At 41.9% G+C, this 21,685-nt stretch overlaps 1 protein-coding gene across 13 annotated transcripts in view; it reads right to left on the minus strand.

Annotated features, from left to right (window-relative positions):
* Positions 1-21,685, minus strand: part of HUWE1 (HECT, UBA and WWE domain containing 1, E3 ubiquitin protein ligase) — a 147,966-nt gene that overhangs the window by 28,268 nt on the left and 98,013 nt on the right. For all 13 annotated transcript variants that reach the window (XM_014535313.1, XM_014535311.1, XM_014535310.1 and 10 more), the window contains 14 exons: positions 20,086-20,213; positions 19,830-19,911; positions 19,013-19,189; positions 18,371-18,530; positions 17,492-17,856; positions 14,935-15,130; positions 13,175-13,342; positions 10,735-10,880; positions 10,233-10,296; positions 8,870-9,084; positions 5,170-5,381; positions 4,590-4,772; positions 797-969; positions 301-449 (listed from right to left, as the gene is read on the minus strand). In XM_014535313.1, the coding sequence (XP_014390799.1) occupies positions 301-449; positions 797-969; positions 4,590-4,772; positions 5,170-5,381; positions 8,870-9,084; positions 10,233-10,296; positions 10,735-10,880; positions 13,175-13,342; positions 14,935-15,130; positions 17,492-17,856; positions 18,371-18,530; positions 19,013-19,189; positions 19,830-19,911; positions 20,086-20,213 (2,418 nt within the window). The remainder of the gene's footprint in view (positions 1-300; positions 450-796; positions 970-4,589; positions 4,773-5,169; positions 5,382-8,869; positions 9,085-10,232; positions 10,297-10,734; positions 10,881-13,174; positions 13,343-14,934; positions 15,131-17,491; positions 17,857-18,370; positions 18,531-19,012; positions 19,190-19,829; positions 19,912-20,085; positions 20,214-21,685) is intronic.

The following is a 21,685-nucleotide window of genomic DNA, read 5'->3' on the forward strand; positions in this document are numbered from 1 at the left end:
CCAAGTAAATCAAAGACCTTGGGCCCAAAAGCCAGCTCTCTACATCAACATTTCACCTGTGCCGAAGTTTTCTTGTTGGGATCGATTCCATATCATAGTACATAGCATCCTGCCCTCCCCCACCCATCATTTAATACAATCCAAATACATTTACTGAGCATCTACTAAGTACATCATCTGTGCTCCTTTACAAAGCAGACAGCATTGCGGCAAGGATCTAAAGTACTCACCCACCCACATCACTTGGGGGTTTTGGTTCAGCGCCGCAAAAGGGGTATGCTGGGTGATCTGCCTCCCTACCTGCATCTCTTGTGAACTGAGCACCTCAGGCTGCCCAGCAATCACCACTGAGTCGGTTTCAGCCTCCCCATCCATGATATCCCCATCTGCCACCTCTGTCTGAGTGACATCATGATCCTCCTCCTGCACTTCTGCTTCCCCAGGCTCGCCTGAAACAATCAACCAACCAGCAAAATAATCAAAGGGTGCCTATGTGCAAGGCACCATGAGGCAAGCGTGAAGACAGTAAGGTCCCTTCCCTGGGCAAGTTTACAAGTTCTCAGAGAATAAATGAATGGGTGACAAAGGAAAAGACAAGGCTACGTGTGAGGACAGCCAAATAAGGCTGCAATTTTAAGCAATTCTTTGTGGGGCACATTCCCACGCCACTATGACAGATCTCTGGAAGGCCAGCAAGTTCCCAGGGAAACAATACCAAGCCAGAATAGTTGTGATGCCCATAAAACAACTATGCCCACCCTGCCAGCACTCCAGTCCATTTGCTCCGATTCCCTACCTGGGTCCTGCTGGTTGCTATTGGAGTCCTGAGTAGCTCCTTGGGCATCCTGCTCAGCTTTGGTCTTGTTAGAAGCACTCTTGCTGCCAAAAAGGCTACTGGGCTGGTTCACAATCCGGGAAAGTGTTTCTAAAGGCTTCAGAGCAGCATTGACTGTGTTGGCCATGTTGGGACTGGGATAAAGGAAGACACAGAGATGGAGTGAACACAGAAATCCATACTAAAAGGCAACAAGGCTCACCATAGTACAATTATCCCAAAAATGGGCCATGGAAGGTACAAGGCGAGCTTGGGACATACTGTTGTCCTAGAAGACACTTAAAAAAATTAATGAGGTCCTTACTACAGGCCAAATTTGAGATAATCTGAGCATCAAAAAGAATGATTGTACTTATAACACATTAATCATAAAAAGAACCTATAAGAATGCCAGCTAATACAAAGGAATAAGAGAATCAGAAAATCATCATTTTGCAACCAGCAATGTAAATGATTTAGGCAAGGCTCACCAATGAATGCTAAAATTATTGAGTTAAAAATCTTCAGGGGAAAAAAGGGGTCATCTGTAATATTTTTAACAATAAAGATTAAAAAACACACCAAAGAAATGAGCTACAGCAAGTGACAATGAAGTAAACCTTTAAAAATCTTTAGGGCACAGGATATTCACATGATCTTCATGAGCTCAAAAGCATCACCTCACAGATAACTTATTGATACAATGATACAAAGGGAAAATGTAACCTTTAACTATGTGATCAAACTTAGCATCACCAATAATAGGACAAATTGGCATTACATGTCTCCAGATGTGATACACTGAGAAGAACAAATATCATCTACATACTACTCTTGCCAAAAAAGAAAAAAGGTTAGCCCACATTTAACCATAAAGATGCAATTAGACAAATCCAGATTATGGGATCCTAAATAATAAGAGAGGAATATGCTAATTAGCTGTTATGCCCTGAGGACCAGCAGGAGGGTGGGCCACCGAGGTACAAGAGGGCTGTGGAGAGCTGCAGGAGGGGGCAGGGCAGCAAGCTATGAGGGGGGGAGGGGTAGCTATAGGAGGGCAGGGCAGTGGTCGGAGAGCTTACAGGAGGTTGGCAGCAACCTACTGGCTACAAGCGGGCAGCAGAGAGCTACAGGACAGGGCAGGGCAGCAAGCAAGCGGGAGGCGGAGAGCTACAGAGAGGGCAGGGCAACAAGCTATGAGGAAGGTGGAGCGGAGAGCTATAGGAGGGCGGCAGCCTCCTACTGGCGCACGGATTCGTGCGCAGGGCTACTAGTATTACTATACAACATTTGGCCCTCTGGAACAGTCAAGTTACCATAAAAAATAAAAAACAAAACAAGGAGCCTGTGACAACCAAATGTCAACTGAGTGATGCTCACTGGATCAAAATGCTCTCCTCTGGGCTATAAAGACATAACTGGAATAATTGGGGATGTCTGAATATGAAAAATACTAGAGGCCCAGTGTACGGATTTGTGCACCGGTGGGGTCCCTCGGCCTGGCCTGTGGGGATCAGGCTGAAACCAGCTCTCCAATATCCCGAGGGCTCCCAGATTGTGAGAGGGCAGGCCAGGCTGAGGGACCCCACCCGTGCATGAATCCGTGCACTGGGCCTCTATTATGCATATAAGATCTTTGGTTAATCTCTTTCCGCCCTCCCCGCTCTTCCCTTCCCTCTGAGATTCATCAATCTGTTCCATGTTTCCATGCCTGTGGTTTCTGCTCCCGAGTCGAGTGTCTGCCCCCTGGTGGTCAGTGCACAAAAAGCTACCAGTTGGCCGGTTGCTTAGGCTTTTATATATACAGATACTTAGTACTATCATATAAGGGAATGTTTGTTCTTAGGAGAACATGCTACAGTATTCAGAGGTTAAGGAACAAGTTGTTTGCATGAATTTCAAATGATTCACCTCCCATTCATCTCCTGAAAAGGGGATGGGAGGGGGTGATTAAAGAAAACAGAACTGGTTAGTCTAGGTCAGGATAACCAGACTTTCCCTTTTTAACTGGGGATAAATCATAGAAAAATGCCTGCTAGTAGTATAGAAGGAAAGATAGAAATTAGAAAGCTGTCATTGATAGCCCCCAGAGAAATTAACTGCCGCATGCAAAGATTATCAACTGGCATTAAGAACATTAATTAAGTATATAGTTGATAGGGAACTAGATATTTGTATAGTGCCAAAGTAACAACAACACAAATTATACAATAAGATATGATATATCCTTGCCAATAATGTTTAAATAGCTCCATTAAGTCTCCAGCTCTAAGTAAAGGAACAAGTTAAACTATGCTGCAAGGTATCAAATGGACCAAATCCAGAAAGTGAGACACTGCAGGACAGCTGACCCGGTCACTTCAACAAATTAGTATCATGAACAACAGCAATAAAATAAAGATTTAAAAAATGAATTAAGGCCCTAGCTGGTTTGGCTCAGTGGATAGAGTGTCGGCCTGCAAACTGAAGGGTCCCAGGTTCAATTCTGGCCAAGAGCACATGCCTGGGCTGTGGGCTCGATCCCCAATAGGGGGCATGCAGGAGGCAGATGATTCTCTATCATTGATGTTTCTATCTCTCTATCCCTTTCCCTTCCCTCTCCAAAAGCAATAAAAATATATTTTAAAAAAATAAAAAAAAAATGAATTAAAAACCTTTGTTAGAATAGAAGTACAAGGGATACAACCAGATGCAATGTAAGGTCCATAACTGAATTCTGGTTTGGACAAAAATTTTGAATATAGATTTGGGCATTAGATAGGATAAAACTTTATTTACACAGAAAGGTAGATACTAAAAAAGAGCAACAAATAAATAAACAAAAACAGAAACAAAAAACAAACCTACCCCACCTAAGGTTTCACAATAGCATGTATAGTTCTATTTATGTATGTGAAGAAAACCACTGACAGATATACAACAACAGTGGCATCTGGGTGGTAGGAATATGATGTCTATTTTCACTCATCTGTAGTCTTATGATACACATATAATCTTATAATAAAAGGTTATTTTTTAAAAAATATTTTGAGACTTTTTTTTTTTTTACAAAATATATATATCTTATTGATTTTTACAGAGAGGAAAGGAAGCAGGCTAGAGAGCTAGAAACATTGACCAGCTTCATCCTGCACGCCCCCCTACTGGGGATCAAGCCCGCAACCAAGGTACATGCCCTTGACTATAATTGAACCCAGGACCCTTCAGTCCACAGGCCGACGCTGTATCCACTGAGCCAAACCAGTTAGGGCAAAGGTTATTTTTATTTTTTTTAAAATATATTTTATTGATTTTTTACAGAGAGGAAGGGAGAGGGATAGAGAGTTAGAAACATCAATGAGAGAGAAACATCAATCAGCTGCCTCCTGCACACTCCCTACTGGGGATGTGCCCGCAACCAAGGTACATGCCCTTGGCCGGAATCGAACCCGGGACCCTTGAATCCGCAGGCTGATGCTCTATCCACTGAGCCAAACCAGTTAGGGCATAAAGGTTATTTTTAATTAAAGAGGGGAAGCTTGGGAAAAAATTTAGTGACAGAGTTCAACTCTTGAGTTTCCAGTAAATGAGAAAACTAAGGCCTAAAAACAGAAAGTGCTATGCTTAAAAGCCACAATACTAAGAACTCAGGTTCCCACCTACACCCAAACTTTTCCTTATCACACTGGCTGTTCACTACTCAGCTGGCAAGAAAACATGAAATATTAGGCAAATGGAGAAGCAAGCCGCATGATTAAAGAGAGGGCAAAAGCCTGGGGCTTGGAAATGATTTTACCTGGACAGGTCCAGACTGTGAGGCACTCTGGCCAAGTCATTAACCAGTCCCTTCTTCAGGAAGAGTCGAATGATATTGTTCATGCCATTGTGCTGGGTCTTGGCTGTGGCACTGCTGTAGAAGCTGGACGTGGAGGGGCAGGACTCCATGATAGTACTGATGATACACATCACTGCCTGAAGCCTGGGAGAGAAGTTTGACATCTCTATCACGTGAATATAGCGTGTTCTTAGACCACATCTTCACTATCTTGCCTCAGATAACCCTCTGTGTTCTATTACTTCCTACAAGTAACAACTAAACAGATGAGAACTTACTCCTTGGGTGGTAGCATTCTTCACTCTTTAAACGTAATTTAAAAAATTGAATAACCTGCTCTTGTTTAAAGAATGAAAATAGTCCTTTGTTTTCTCTAAGTTGTTTACCCACCTACTCCAAATGTAATCAGTTTGAGAGAACCAGAGAATATACAGTACTGCTATAAACAGAACTCTTGTTCAAATGCAAGAAATCCAGTGGGCCAAGAATGAAGTAAGGGGATGATACTGGTCACCAGCACTAGGTCAGGCATGAATTTTACCTGGCATGTTTCTCTGTACTCTCAGCCATAGCCAGTGCCCGTCCCAGGGCTGCTTTTACTTCATTCACAAGGGCCACCTGGGCATCTGTGCCACTCCCTGCAGCAGCCAGGCTTGCGAGGAATAGGCGGGCCAGGGCAGGCGTGTCCTTATCTTCTGCATTCTGGGTATGTGGGAGGAGGTGGTCCAGGACAAAAGCTAGCACACTGCAGTCCTGAAAAGTCATTAAGCATGACATTTACTCACAAGCACAGTTATGCCATATTGTTTGTACACCAACAAGGTACACTGACACAGAGTTGATTCTTGAAGTCACCCAGCCAGATGAGAAAACCAGGCTTAAAGGTACAAGCTAAGTGAGTAGCAAATCCAGATTTTATGCTCCCAAGTCCCATTTACATCTTCATTTAGATGTTACTTGGCATTTCTTAAAAACATTTTTATGTGTGATATTTAAATAGAACTGTTCATAGCAAACCTGTAAGAGTTAATGCAATCCGATATTTTCCCCATCTAACAGATGGGCAATATGAAGTCCAAAGAAATGTGACTTGCACAAAGAACTTAGTCAATGGCAAGGATTCAAATCTTGATTCCTAACTGAGCGCTATCATCCTTTCAGTATTCAATTAAATTACAATATTACCGACATCTACAATGTGCCCAGAACCCTGGGCTAGAAATTGGCAGGGTTTGAATGAGAAATGGCACGATCATAGATATGGATATGCAAAAACACTTAATGCAGGGTTACTTAAAATAGCAAAAAAGGTCCAACAACAGGGAAGAAAATAGAATTAGACTTCCCTCTAACAATGATGTATCCCCCAATATTTCCTTATCTTAAAAAGAAAACTTAGTTCTGCTGTCATTCAAGCAGATTTTGGATTAAAATGCACTGATGATTTTGGGACCAGATAAGATGATTGCCGCACAACTGAATATACTAAATGCTACTAAATTGTACACTTTAAAATGCTTAATTTCATATGAATTTTACCTCAATAAAAATGCAGCGAAGAATTCTAGAGTCTGGAAAATTAGATAAGGTGGCCTTGTTAAGACACCTATTAGAATTTTAAAAATTTCCCAGTAGTGACTAAAAAGTTAAACCGTTTTCTGAATAAAAGTGTAAATAATTTTGTGACATTATTAATAAAAACTAAAAAAAAACTTTATAATTTGGGAAAGCAATGTAATTGACTAAAAAGGATTTGGAATCAGACCTAGGTTTCAGTTCTAGTCCTGCTACTCTGAAGTGTGGCCTTAGACAAGTTAATGACCTCTCTGAGCCTTCTCTCTTCTCTATTAAGGGGAGAAACACCAACAACCTTTCAGTGCTGATAAGAGGATTATCAGTAACACTAGAGGCCCGGTGCATGACATTCGTGCACTGGTGGGTGTGGGGGGGTCCCTCAGCCCGGCCTGCACCCTCTCCAATCTGGGAGCCCTCAGGGGAGCTCTCTCCAATCCGGGAGTTTCTGTCTGTCTTTGCAATCATATGAGCGAATAGTCTGAGACCCCAACTCAGTTTGGTTTGTTGCTCACAGAATAATAGAGGCATTTCACCCCGCTTTGCTTCATTGGTGGAGATTTCCTGGAAGTTTTAGGATATCTTCCCTTTAATTTTTCCTAGACACTCTGACTTTACTTATGTCTCTCACCTTTGCTTTCCCTCCATCCCCCTCCACAACAGTAACTTGCTCCAGGCTCACTTCAGTGATTCTCAACCTTCCTAATGCAATAATTTTATGGTTGGGGGTCACCACAACATGAGGAACTGTATTAAAGGGTCATGGCATTAGAAAGGTTGAGAACCACTGCTAGTGTCTAGGAGATCCGTCTACCACCAGAACTACGATTCTCAGCATTCCTGGTGCTCCCCGCGATCTTGGTTTTCCCTTCGTGCTCTGTCTCTGTCCCATGGCCTCCCACTCTGCCAAGTCCTCCAAGCCGCCAGCTCTCCCGCTCTGCTCTCTGTCTGGTGGATTGGGGAGCCAAGTTCCCAAGCCACTCCACTCTCCACTGGCTCTTCCACTCTGCTCTCCGCCCGGTGGCTTGGGGAGAGCAACCGAGGGAGCCATGTCCTCCCAAGCCACCAGCTCTCCCACTCTGTTCTCCACCCGGTGCCTGTGTATGCAAATTAACCCACCACCCTTGACAGGTTAATTTGCATACGTGCCCCTGATTGGCTGGTGAGCATAGTGGAGGGACAGTCAATTTACATGTTTCTCTTTTATTATATAGGATTTGTAAAGCACCTATGAGTACCCAGTACCAGTGGGTTACTTGGAATATATTAAGCAGATACTTAATAAATTTGCAACTTTTTCCACAAGTAATGCTATTATAAATTATAACTACAATTTGCATAAATGAGTAAAAACTTTGAAATAAATGCCGTGTATATTTAACACATATATTCCATGAAGAACTCATATACAAAATATATAAAAAATTCAATAGAAAACAAGACTTAAACACTTCATATCCAAATGGCCAATAAAGACAGAGAAATTTTAATGATAATGCAATACCATCACAAACACACTAGAATGGTTAAAATATATAAAAATAAATAGGAAAAATACCGAGTAATGGCAATCTGAACTCCCACACATATGCTGTGCCAAAACAAGGTCCCCTTTATGAAAAAACGTCCTTGGGCACCCCTTTACATATATGAAAACATGATACAGTAGCTTTTCTTTTTTCCCCCTAAACATTTGCTTTTCTTTCTTCTTTTAAAAAAAAATATTTTTATTGATTCCAGAGAGGAAGGGAGAGGGAGAGAGAGAGGGAGAGGAAGAGGAAGAGGGAGAGAAACATAAATGATGAGAGAGAATCGTCAATTGGCTGCCTCCTGCTCACTCCCCTACTGGGGATTGAGCCCACAACCCAGGCATGTGCCCTGACTGAGAATCTAACAGTGACCTCCGGGTTCATAAGTTGATGCTCAACCACTCAGCCACACCAGATGGGCCATGATATAGTTTCTTAAAGTGCTCTCTCACTTGAAAAATGTAACCTGAAGATAATTCTCTATCAGGATATATAAAATATGACTTGTATTACTAATACTATTATTACTACATCTGGTATCTTTGCATAGATGTGAGTACATCTGAAAGCTAAACACCAATATTCTTATATGTTTGGTTTATTCTACTGTCCCATAGCTAGGCACCTTTACTTAAGTGACCCACAGGATACCTCTCAAATTCCACATTTTCTCTTCAAACCGTTTCTTCTAACATAAGAGGAATAAAAAAACATGAAACATCTGAGTCCTTGATTTCACCTTTGCCCTCCAAATCCAATTCTTGTCCATTTCTACCTTTAACACATCTCTTTAACTACCTCCCCAACACCCACCAACTTCACCAAGATCCCGTATTGCCTAGATTATACTGAGTCAGATTCCTAACTGTTCTGATTCCAATCTGGTCTTTTGTAATCTCTACAGTGCAGACCAAGTGATATTCCACAAAACAAATTAACAAATTGCAGCAACTCACTCCCTGCAGTGAGCCTGATGGCTCCACATTATGGAAAAAAAGGCATCGCTCTTTAATGTGTCTTGAGAGGCCCCTGCCTCTCTTATCATTGGGCTAACATGCATACGTTCCTAGTAAAGCATCTAACACAGCAGGTGTCCAATGACAACAGTATAAAGTCTTAAGCAGAAGTTGCAAGCATTACCTCTTTGATCAGCTCAGACTGGCCCACAGTGTAGCTGTAGTTGGCAATCAGGGTAGCAATACCAACATAGGACCTCACCAACTCTGCCAGAAGACGAAGAATAGTGGAGGTGGGCATTAAAGGTTTGCTGCCCTTAACTTTCTGTTTGGCTTCTTCAGAGGCTCGGTCCCCTTCTTTATCTTTTTTCCCATCTCGAGACTCCTCTGGAGTTGAAGCTGTTGAGAAAGAGCCACACACCAGTTCAATTCCACACTGAAATATTGGTGAGAACAAGCCTTCGGTGGAAAGAAAACCACTTCTCCACTTTAGGTCAATGGTACAACTTGAATGCCCTTCTCACACTGCAGTGGAAGGACAGAAAGGTCGAACGACCCAGGTCTCAGACATGGTCTGTGGATATAGTACATCAGGGAGGCTTTGCTCAACTGTTCACACATCATCCACCACCTTCCCTCCTCTTATATATAACCTTAAGCTCCAGAAATACTGTACTAATAGCTCTCCAAATATGCCTTGTGTACTCACTCATTTACCTCTTCCTTCCCACGTCTGCTTAGCACACATTTACTTATCTAGCTCAGCTAAAATGCTGATTTCCTCTATCTCATCCATGTAAGTTGCTATTACATCACGTGCCCAGTATACCGCATGCTAGCATGCCTCTATTCCAGCAGTTAATGACGTTATATCATGATGGTTGCTGGTTTCCCTCGCTAGAAAAAATTCTTTAAGTGCAGGGGATGAATCAGTTTCATTTTGATGTCTACTATAGTCTGCTACTAAAGGACATAATGCCTCAGCTGAATAATATTACTATCACCCATACTATAAATGGGCAGTAAGTCCACCAAAATGAGCTAACCAATATTTTACCAGTTAATAGCCTTTTAAAAAATTTTCACTATTAGATATTCAGTTTAATGTCTCCTAACTTCGACCTCAAAGATCTTTCCTATCCAAGGAGAAGCAGTTCTTGAAAGGTCTCATTAGAATTGCTTCCACATGACATTTCTCTAATTCTTGGCAAGTAGCCAATGGACTCTGCCAGGGACAAGAATCCACCATACAGCTAGAACACTGCCATTGGCACCAAAGCTCTATAAGCCAACATGGAAGCCAGCCATCAAAAAATATATACAGGATGATTCAAAGAGTACAACGAAAGAATATTACCATAGCAACCATTACTGGGTTAGTTAAGTCACAGTTCCATTAACTTTAGCATGTAGAAACTCTTTATTTACAGAACACTAAACTCAACTTTGAGAAAGCTCACTTAAACAAGTAAACTTTAAAATTATGCATGTATTCTCTGACTCCCTCAAGAAATTAGAACAAAAGAGGGGAAAAAAAAAACCATTACCTTCTTGGGATGCCCCAGGTGTGTTTGTCTCAGTGGAAGAACCATCTGTAGCAAAGACCTGACTCTATGGAAGAAGAAAACTCCTGAGCCATTATTAATTTCAAAGATAACTACCCCCAAATGGCAGGACTTCTTCCCAGGGTACTGGCTGTAAATGCTACATATTCTCTTTGGCTGATGTTTTAACCACTTATTCTCTCCCCCACTCTCTCCGTTCCCCCACATGCCATTATAATCTGTGGGAAGTCATCTTTATAAATAGTGACTGGGAGATTGGGGGAAAAGAGGAGAATGAAAAATGAATTAAGAAAACATTTCCAACCCAAGGAATGAAAAGAAAATCCCAAAGACACCCTAATTTTATCTTCATTTTTAGGCAACATATAATTTACAGATAAATCAAAATTAATACCTTTGACATTTCCCTGGCATAACCCTGAATACTGAGAATACACAAGTATTGGAAAAGGAGAAGGAAAGTAGGAAGTTGGAACTGACTTACATTAATGGAAAAACTTGACTGTGTATCAAAATCACTGCCCTGCCGAGTAAGTGACCGGTACTGCTGGTATACATCATCACCCATATCTTGCAGGAGCTGGCCAACCTCTTGGGTCATACCCCCAGGTTTAGGATCAGATTTGTCAGCTAGAAAAACAAAATAAAACAAAACAAAACTCTTCTGTAATTGTGCAATGGTAATACCTATTTGGTAGCTTGGACAATTCCACTCCAAGTTGCCACAATTGTTTACATAGTCATATTGCTAGACCTAGTACAGTAAGTCCTCACCTAATGTTGTTGATAGGTTTTGGGACTTTCAACAAAATGTTAATAAAATCAATTTTACACAGGTTAATTGATATAAACATGAGTAAAGTACCTAAGGCATCTTATCAACCTTATAACGACATGACTTTATTTGAGGACCTGCTGTGTAACCAAGACAGCATGGCTGAAAGCCTCATTCTATCACTAACTAGTTTTGTGACCAGAGGCAATTTACTTTGCTCACTTTCCTCAGCTGTCACTCCACTAAGCTTAAATTAACATACCTAGTATTACCAGCATGTCTAGTGTAGTGGGAAGGTCAATCAGTGGTTTTAATAAATTGTTGAGTGTTTTTTTTTGGGGGGGGGGTATAAGATTGGTTAAAGATTCTGTGCACATAGAAGCTAGGAGCTCTACATCAAAATGCTGTATGGATGAAAAGCGCCAAAGATCCATATTTTCTTGACTTATTAAAGGCAGTGTTCATCACTTTCTGGCAATCCTGTGGGACCTATCAAATAAGTATGTCCTGAATAAAACCCAGAAAAATCTTACTGGAATGAAATCTTAGGTTCAAACAATCCACTCATGTGTTTCCCAGTAATTATACAGAGCATTTTAACTAGGGATAAAGATGGACTGAGAAGGTGGTCTCAAAGGTCAGGAAGCCTAGATGTATCTTCTAATATTGTTCCCAGCTCCTTTGGGTAATAAAGATGTTTTGTTTCTGAGAGTGAACACATTAAGAGACTACCTGGTATTTTATTTTTAGACTAGAGGCCCGGTGTACAAAAATTTGTGCACTTGGGGGGGGGGGTCCCTCAGCCCGGCCTATGCCCTCTCGAAGTCTAGGACTCCTTGGGGGATGTCCACCTGCTGGCTTAGGCCTGCTCCCTGGGGGATCGGGCCTAAGCTGGCAGTCAGACATCCCTCTGGCAGCCCGGGAGCCCTCGGGGGATGTCCACTTGCCAGCGGGGAACAGGCCTAAGCTTCAGTCGGACATCCTTAGCTCTGCTGAGGAGGCGGGAGAGGCTCCTGCCACCACCACTGTGCTGGCAGTCGTCAGCCTGGCTTGTGGCTGAGCAGAGCTCCCCCTATGGGAGTGCACTGACCACCAGGGGGCAGCTCCTGCATTGAGCGTCTGCCCCCTGGTGGTCAGTGTGTGTCATAGTGACCAGTCGTTCCCAGTTGCTCTGCTGTTATTACATAGGATAGAGGCCTGGTGCATGGGTGGGGGCCAGCTGGTTTGCCCTGAAGGGTGTCCCGGATCAAGGTGGGGGTCCTGCTGGGGTGCCTGGCTAGCCTGGGTGAGGGGCTGAGGGCCGTTTTCAGGCTTGCCACGACTGCGGGCTGGAAGCAGGTATCTGGGATTTATTTATCTTCTATAATTGAAACTTTGTAGCTTTGAGCGGAGCTCAGGGCCGGCAGGGCAGGCGGGAAGCTTGGGTTCCTCCATTGCCGGGGGCAACCCAAGCCTCCCCCTACACCCACAATTTGCATATTCACTCGTGATTGGCTTGTGGGCGTGGCTTGTGGGTGTAGCAGAGGTACATGTCAATTTGCATGTTTCTCTTTTATTAGATTAGACAGATGTTTTTAAATGAGTTTTTTAGAGAGAGGAAGGGAAAGGGAGAGATAGAAACCTTGATGTGAGAGAGAAACATCGATCGATTGAATCTGAAACCTGAGCATGTGCCCTAACTGGGAATCGAACCAGTGACCTCTTGGCACATGGGATGACGCTCAATCCATCAAGCCACACTGGCCAGGCAAGACTTCTTGGTATTTTATTTTCAACTTGCTAACAAGATGCTCTTATCTTTTTAATCACTGTTCATTTTCCCCACTGGATGGGATGTACTTTCTTTCATATCACGGAACTCTGGCAATCCCATTTTTATCATTTAATACTTCTTCCAGAAAACACATATTTTAAGAAACTTCCCTACAGGCCCCACCTCCACCACGTCAGATGCCTTGCTCTAGGACTCACCACTACTTCGGCATCTGTCATACTACATTACTATTAACTTCTTTAGAGAAGGGCACTGTGTGGCTTATTTATCTTGATTCCCAGAGGATGGGCATACAGTGAGTGTTCACTAAGGCATGAATTGGTTGAAATGACCCAGGCAAAGTGCTCAGCTTCCTCTGGTGGGCTAGCTACATACCTTCCTCTGGAGCATGGTATGCAGCCAGTGCATTCAGCATGTCGTAGATCACTTCCTTGATAGTATCAGGAATGACAGGCAGTGGTGAGGGTTTCAAAGGGGTTGTTTTCACCAGTTGGACAGCATTAGGACCTTTAATTCTAAGATTCTCAAATTCATCATCTGAAGCTAAGCCAAAGTGAGACAGAAAAATTAGTCAATAGTGAACTGGTACCTACATTTGGTTACTGCTAGAAACTTAGAAAGGGGCTTACATAACATATAAGCTTGGGAAAGGAGGTAATTTCCAATGTTCAAGCAGCCTATCAGAGTATCTGCCTTTTACCTTCCCCAATTACCATAGGATTTAATACAGCTGTAGCAAATGGTAAAAGAGCACAGGCTTTGGAGTTGGGGAGACTTGGTTTTAAAATCCAATTATATTACAAGATCAATGCCAAATTACTTTCAAGAAACCTCAAATTTCTCATTCTTGAAACATGAGGATTAAATGAGACCATACATGCCCAGCACAGGGTCAGGCACACTGAGGTACCCCAAAATAATTAGCCCCCCCACCCAACTTTTTATTTAAAAACAAACAAAACAAACAATCCACAACCCTACAGAAACATTGAAAGATTAGTAAATAAATATCCATATACTTTTCATATAGAATCACCATTTGTCTACCTCTAAATATATCTAACCATACACCTAACATCAAGGATATTTTCCGATATAACCATCATAACACCCAGGAAATTTAACAAAGACACAATTATATTATCTAACAACTAGAGGCCCAGTGCATGAAAATTCATGCACTGGAGGGGGGGGGGTCCCTCAGCCCACCTGTCTCCTCTCACAGTCCGGGAGCCCTCAGGGGCAGGAGGCGACCAGGCGATCAGGGGAAGGTGACACCCCGCCTCGGGCTGCTGGGCAGCCATCGGGCTGGCCCTGGGCGGCTGGGGGGCTGAGGGTACTGGGGATCTCTGAAGGCAGGCACGCAGAGCAGCAGGGCCTGCTTGCTGCCCTGGTGGGGCTGAGGGGACTTGGCTCTGCCATCTTGTGGCAATGGGCACCACCATCTTTGAGGGCGGGGTAGCCAATTAGCATATTCCCTCCTTATTGGTTGTGGGTGCCGCCATCTTTGAGAAGACATGAGGGTCAATTAGCATATTCCCCTCTTTAATAGATAGGATAGTCAGTATTCAAATTTCTCCAAATCTCTTTTATTTGGTCCACAACCCCATCAAGGTTGTTGGGGGTTATCTCTCTGGTCTTTTATCTAGAAGATCCTTGCATTTTTCCACTTTCAATATATTTATATTTTTGGAAAAGAATCTAGGCCAGTTTTCTTAAAGAATGTCTCACAATTTATGTCTAATTGTTTCCTCATAATTAAATATAGGCCAAACACTTTTGGCAAGAATATACTGAGGATACTGTATACTTCATTCTGTATCATGAGTCATTTATCTGTTTGTTCCTCAACTATCATTCAATCTATAAGCCATTCACTGTATGTAAGCCCTGCTGCCACACTAAGATGAGTTCTTGAAAAGCAAGGACAATCCTTGGTATTTCTCTCAGAGATTACCACAGGACAAGGACCTATTGAAGTACCACTGAACTGACTCACATGATCAATCAGCCAATGTCCCAAAGCTTGCCTAAGGAAGCTTTCCAAGTTACAGATCTCTTTGAAGAAAATTTCTGGGGTTATACTAGGCCATAGACCTCAATGTCTCAAAAGGCCAGGAGAATGGGAAACTTACCAGTTCCTGAGCCCCGAGGGGCTGGAAGGGCAATGCGGATACAGCAGTTGGCCACTTCTGTGAAAATGTCTGGATTGCGGCATGCAGCCGGCCCAAGGACACGAAGGATATAGTTGATCTCCCGAGAGCCGAGGCTGCCAGATACAACACCAGAGGTAGTGCTACCAGCTCCACTTGTAGCTGCTGAACGAACAACCTAGTAAAAAGAGGGAGAAACACTGCTGATTAAAGACCACTTTCTAAAAATACAATTGCATTCAAGGAAGAGTTTCCAAGGATTAAAATACTAACCAAGCTCTGCCTCAAGACAGTGAATAACAGATTTAGATTTTGGGGAGAAAGATAAACTTGGTCTTTTAAGTCCCTTCCCAATTCAAAAATGTGGCTTACAAAAAAAACCCCCAGCATTCAGCATATCCCAAAATTATAAAATATTAGACCAGATGGTATATGATCTTTTAGATAAACTGGGAAATATATCTAGACCACTGATCATTCATCCAAATTATGGCTCCCACATTTAAGTGCCAGCTCGTAGCCTTCCCAAAGGCTGTCCTAATTTTAAACTGAATGGTTCAAACCCTAAAAATATATAATATTGATATCCACTCAGTGTATAAGAATAAAATTAAAGATTTTCTTTATGTCTCAAAGCCAATCATCCATTTCAGATAATGATAGCCACAGGAGATATCAAACTATATTTATGGATTGTTTGCTTTGATACCACAGGGCTTAGATACCTATTATGGTTTTGCTCTTCTAAAAAAAAATGACTCGTCAATCATGGAAAACAGAGGAAAGTATAAAGAAAACAATTATATTGTGTTTCCCAATATCTATTTCTTCATGAACAATGTTCACAAAGATAAACGTCTTTTGGAATCTTAATGGTTTTCTTACCAAACTGACCATGCTCTTTAGTTTGGCATATTAATCCCTATATTTTGTCTGTCAGGCTGCAATTATAAAACAATTCTTACTTTTTAAATACAGAAAAGTATAACTTCACTATAAAAAATGTGCCACAATTTATTTATCCAGTCCTCTGCTGGACATTAGATCTCTAGTTTCTTGATATTACAAGCAATTCTACAGTGAAAATTCTTGTATATGTACCTTGGCATACTTGACTTTAGTTATAAGTTCTTAGCCATAGAATTTCTAGGTCAAAGGATATCTTAAACTGACAGTACCAAATTGCCCTCCAATGTGGCTGCACCAATTTCCACTCCTACCAAAAGTAAGAGTATGCCTGGTTCTCCACACCCGTACCTGCAATGGATATTATTAAGCATTTACATTTTGCCAACTCGGTATGTTAAAATTGTCACTGACCTTCTTTTGCTCCCAACACCCCCAAATACAATGTCCTTTAAGCTCCGAGTTTTCTCTCATTCAACAAGAACCTATATTTTTTTCCTAGCATTTTTAAAGTTATATAAACTTTAAACATTGTAACTATTTTGTTTTTAAGTTAGAATCCTGTCTATATATAGTTGTTTCTTCCTTGTTGGGCTGTCCCCTGAGCTTAGATCAGTACATATTCTGCCTTTAACAGCTCTCCTGCTTTTGTTTTTGCTCATGTCAAACAGGCTGGGTGAAAAAATAAAACTATCTAAAGAATGTCAGACGTATGCATACACACACACACACACACACACATATATATATGAAATAGTACCAGATATCTGGCAAATGACTTAAAATTTATACTGTCTGATTCAATTTCTAGGAATCTCTAGGAAAAATATTCTTAAATGTGACAAAAGTTATGCAAAAACATGCATATTGCATATATTACAACATTATTTATACATGTGGGAAACAATGTTCCAAGAGAGGAAAATAGAAGTGAAGTCTAGTAACATTCACATGATGACTGTTGAAAACAAATTAGCAGGAGGAATGAAAATTTTGTAAAAGTACCAATAAGGAAAAGCCTTATTAGTAAGATGTTTTCCCTCCACCCCTCCAATTACGTATTAATGTTGATGTTATGTTTCTATTTTTTCTGATTACTTTGTCATTTCTTCTACTGTTCTATATGTTCCTAAAAAACCCCAAAACACATGTAAGCCTGTTTTTAGGTCTGCACAATGGGTAGTTGTAAAAAGCTTACCACAGTGTCTGACAATCATAAACATTCCAAAAACTACTATTTTTATAACCTGTGGACACATGAGAAGTACTCTACAAGGGGATGATCTTTAAGACATGAACTTGGTGGAAGGTATTCCAATTCCTTATGAAGTTTTTGGTTCAAGAAACCTACATTGCCAGAGAGAACTTACTAGGTAAGAGCTATTACTATAGTAAGTTTAAGAATAGAAAAACTTGTTATTTTCTAGTTCTTTTTTCATGTCATTCACTGGGATCATCTACCATATTCAAGCAAGCACCTAAGCATACAGCTGGGAAATTTTACTGGGCAGCGTATATAGTCTCATAGCTAGCTATAGACCCTAAGAAGAACCAGAAGTCTATCTGTTCTGAGACCAAGGAGAACAAAAGTATGATGCAAAGCTAAACCATCATCTGACACCAAAAGACTCACCTTTTCCATAGTATGACGGAGGGTGCAGGGGTCCTCAATAATGTGTCTTAAGAGAAGGGTGACCAGGGGAGTAAACCCATTGAAGCCTGAGCTCTGGGTCAAATTCAAGATCATGCGGGTACTCTTCAGCTCTGCAAACATCATGGCATATTTGTGGTCTCGGGTGAGCCTCAGGCAGAGGCGAAGGGTGGCATGCAAAGTGTCTGGGTCCACAGGGACTCCTAGCATGCTCACGCAGGCCCGGATTAAAACTGTCACCATATCCTCTGTCAGGCCCTGGATCAGGATCTCTCCGATTTTTGTTTCTTCCAGGCTTGTCTCCTTTTCATTATTTGTATTCTCTAGGGCCAGTGGAGTATCTACAACTGGGAAAGTAAGACAGTTTAACTTGACATTTTCTCCCACACCTATCCTTCCTAAATAACCAGTCAAGTACTTGCACCCTATGAAGAGAAATATACCAAACACCAATTCTAAGACTAGATGAAAAGGCATATAAAAAGGAGTGTGAATCTTTTTTTTTTTTTTAAATATATTTTATTGATTTTTCACAGAGAGGAAGGGAGAGGGATAGAGAGTTAGAAACATCGATGAGAGAGAAACATCGATCAGCTGCCTCCTGCACACTCCCCACTGGGGATGTGCCCGCAACCCAGGTACATGCCCTTGACCGGAATCGAACCCGGGACCCTTCAGTCCGCAGGCCGACGCTCTACCCACTGAGCCAAACCAGTCAGGGCAGGAGTGTGAATCTTTAAAAGTCACTAAGCAATCTGATATATAAGAAATGACAATGAAATCGGCTAGAACTTAAGCAATAAAGGCACACGAGTTTCATGTAAAACACTCCTTGAAAAATTCAAAACTAAGAATCCATACCATTGGCTTTACTGTCTTTACGCTTGATATCAATTTCTTTGCTTTCTTCCAGTGTCTTCTCTAGTTCCTGCCCATTGCCGTTTTTAGAGTTTTTATTCAGCCGCGGTACCCTCAGGAGAGTCAGCATCACTGGGCGGCGGTTGCCTGTTTCTTCATTAACCTAGTAATTCAAGCAGACAAAAATATCTCTACCAAAAAAGGAACTCTGGAAAGGGGGGTTATTATAACTCCCAGGAAAGATGCTACAAGAGAAAAGAACCCTGGCAATTTAAACCATCCCTATCATTTACAGAGAGAAAAGATCAAGGTTCCCAGAGGGAAAGTGGAATACAGAAGGCCCTATAATGAATTGTAAACTTTCCAATAGAGCAGATACCATCCCTAACCACTCCCTAATCCTTGACTAAACAATTAAAATGATTTCCAGGTGGGACAGTATCAAATTGCCACAGACTCATGGTCTACCTGAAGACTTCAGGAAGATCCACTTCTCTGAAAACTATACCCAATTTGGTAGTGGTATGGTAACACTGCTCCTTATAACATGTCAGGACTGCTGACTGAGAAAGAAGGGAACCAAAAGGCATACCTAGCACCTTCTCTACTTCTCAATAAAGTTTACAGCATTGAATGAGTATGTACCTGAACCATTGTAGTAAATTGGACAGTGTATCTTCTTCGGCCTGCAGTGAAGCGAACACTTGTCTCCCCAGACTTCCAGGCAGAATCAATAGTGCTGTTGTTGCTTGCACTGTAACTACACCAACGTCCAGAGCGGTCATCAAACCAGCGCCAGTTGTTGTTGTTGGACTGTAAGTACTAAATACAAGAGCACAAAGTTTGTATTTTCTACAAGGTTGGTTGTTAGAAAAAATATTAACTTTATCAGTGTTCATTGCTAAAGCTAATCCAGGAAAAATAAATATACTGAACACTTAGTACATTTTGAGAACTAAGAATTTTTTTATACATTAATCCTCATATTTCTGGGCCTCTCCATAGGCACTAAACCCTCTATCCTTGTCCTGTGATCCTCTGCTTTCCTTTTGTTTCCAACTGTTTTTCATAAAAGGGGAAGTGATTTTAGATTTAGTGGAACAAAATTTCTGTCTATGAGAAGGAACTGAGATGATGTGACATATGTAATCTCCGTTAAGGAGCACTTGCTTTGGGAGAAACTGCACACACTCAGTCCTTTATACAACAGAAGAGCCACTCCTCTGCATACTTCCTAAACATTTACTTCCAGAATAAGTTCTTGGGCCCTTTAGCTCCATAAAAAAATAATTCTAACACTCCATTCAGGAGAGAAATGTAGCTATCAATATCCCCCAAAAGAGATGTATTCCTTGATCAGAGAGCTTTACATTCTTTACCACTCTCCTGTATTCTCTGCTGGCCTATTCTTTGCTTCAAGAGGTTAAGCAATTCTGCCAACCATACACAATATATTACATACCTTAGTCATTTGGGCTCTCCTTTTTGAGGAGATGGCCGTCTTTTCATAGAAATCAATCAGGAGCAACACTGGGGTGATCCACCTACAAAAGGAGAAATGATTTATTCTGAGCAAACCAGAAACCTAGACACAAGAGAAAACTTACCCTGACTTCATCAGGGACATCACAATTTTCAAACAACAAAAGGTACCCAAGATTTACCCTATACATGTCCCAGAAAAACAGAAGTAAAACCAGGATATAGGGTAAACTCACTTTGGGGTCTGGACCTCCTTTTGCTCCTTGGCAGCCTGTAGGCAGGGCTGAACCACTTCCAAGAGTTTGATTAGGACATTAAGGATGCCACTAGATTCGACCACCCAAGCACAAGGTAGCTTCAACTCCTGATTAACCAAAGGGAAAAAGAAAACATATACCAATTTCTAGTCAGTAATCACAGGGGTGAACACTATTAGAATTAGCTGAATTCAAATTCCACTTCTACATGATGCACCATCTGTGTGACCTAAGTTACTTAAATTCTCTAGGCCTTTGTTTCCTCATGGATCAAAGGAAATAATCTCAACTTCCAAGGTAATTGTGATGAATAAATGAGGCTATATATTCAAAGTGCCCAACACAGTGCTTAGCACATTAGTATGTGCTTAATATGGAAACTGTTATTAATATCATTAATACCATTAAGGATTGTCATCTAGGTTATATAGTGTTAACTATGTTGAAGTTGAAAAGCTTCCAATTTACAGAGGACCCTTACAATCTTTCAAGGAAGATGGAATAATTAAACACAGCAACCCAGTTAATGATTTGCTCTACAGGGGCTACACTAAAGTATTACTTATAACAGGAAATCACTGGAAGTAATTTAAATGTCCAATAATAGGCAATTACTTAAAGAATGGGATGTCCAGAGATGGAATAATATATAAATGACATGGGGAAATATTCATAATATAATACAGAGAGAAAATACAACTTTTAAAATAATCTGATCTCAATTTTTTAAATACACAGAAAAAGGACTAGAAGAAAATACTAGACTTACTTATGATTTTCTCTTTATGTTATAATGTTATGAGGGACCCCCAGCATTCTGTACTTTGCAACCTATTTACAAATCTATACTAATATAAAGGTAATATGCTAATTAGGCCGGACGTCTTCCGGATGTCCTTCTGGACGAAGCAACAGTGGCGGGGGCCAAGGCAGAGGCAGTTAGGGGGCGATCAGGGCGGCAGGGGAGCAGTTAGGGGGCAAACAGGCCGGCAGGGGAGGAGCTAGGGGCGACCAGGCCAGCAGGTAGAGGCAGTTAGGGGCTACCAGACCGGCAGGCAGAGGCGGTTAGTGGTGATCAGGCCAGCAGGGGAGCAGTTAGGGGGCAATCAGGCCAGCAGGGGAACAGATAGGGGGTTACCAGTCCGGGAGGCAGAAGTGGTTAGGGGTGACTAGGCCGGCAGGGGAGAACAGTTAGGGAGTGATCAGGCCAGCAGGCAGAGGCAGTTAGTGGCGATCAGGCCAGCAGGGGAGCAGTTAGGGGGTGATCAGGCCAGCAGGCAGAAGCAGTTAGGGGCGATCAGGCTGGCAGGCAGAAGTGGTTAGGGGCTATCAGGCTGGCAGGCAGAGGTGGTTAGTGGTGATCAGGCCAGCAGGCAGAAGCAGTTAGGGAGAGCAGTTAGTGGGTGATCAGGCTGGCAGGCAGAGGCAGATAGGGGCAATCAGGCTGGCAGACAGGCGAGCAGTTAGGAGTCAGCGGTCCGGATTGCAAGAGGGACGTTCAACTGCTGGTTTAGACCTTATCCTGCAGGCAGTCAGACATCCCCCGAGGGGTCCTGGATTGGAGAGGGTGCAGGCCAGG

Source organism: Myotis brandtii, unplaced genomic scaffold (assembly GCF_000412655.1).
Source record: "Myotis brandtii unplaced genomic scaffold, ASM41265v1 scaffold1424, whole genome shotgun sequence".
Classification (NCBI taxonomy): Eukaryota; Metazoa; Chordata; class Mammalia; order Chiroptera; family Vespertilionidae; genus Myotis; species Myotis brandtii.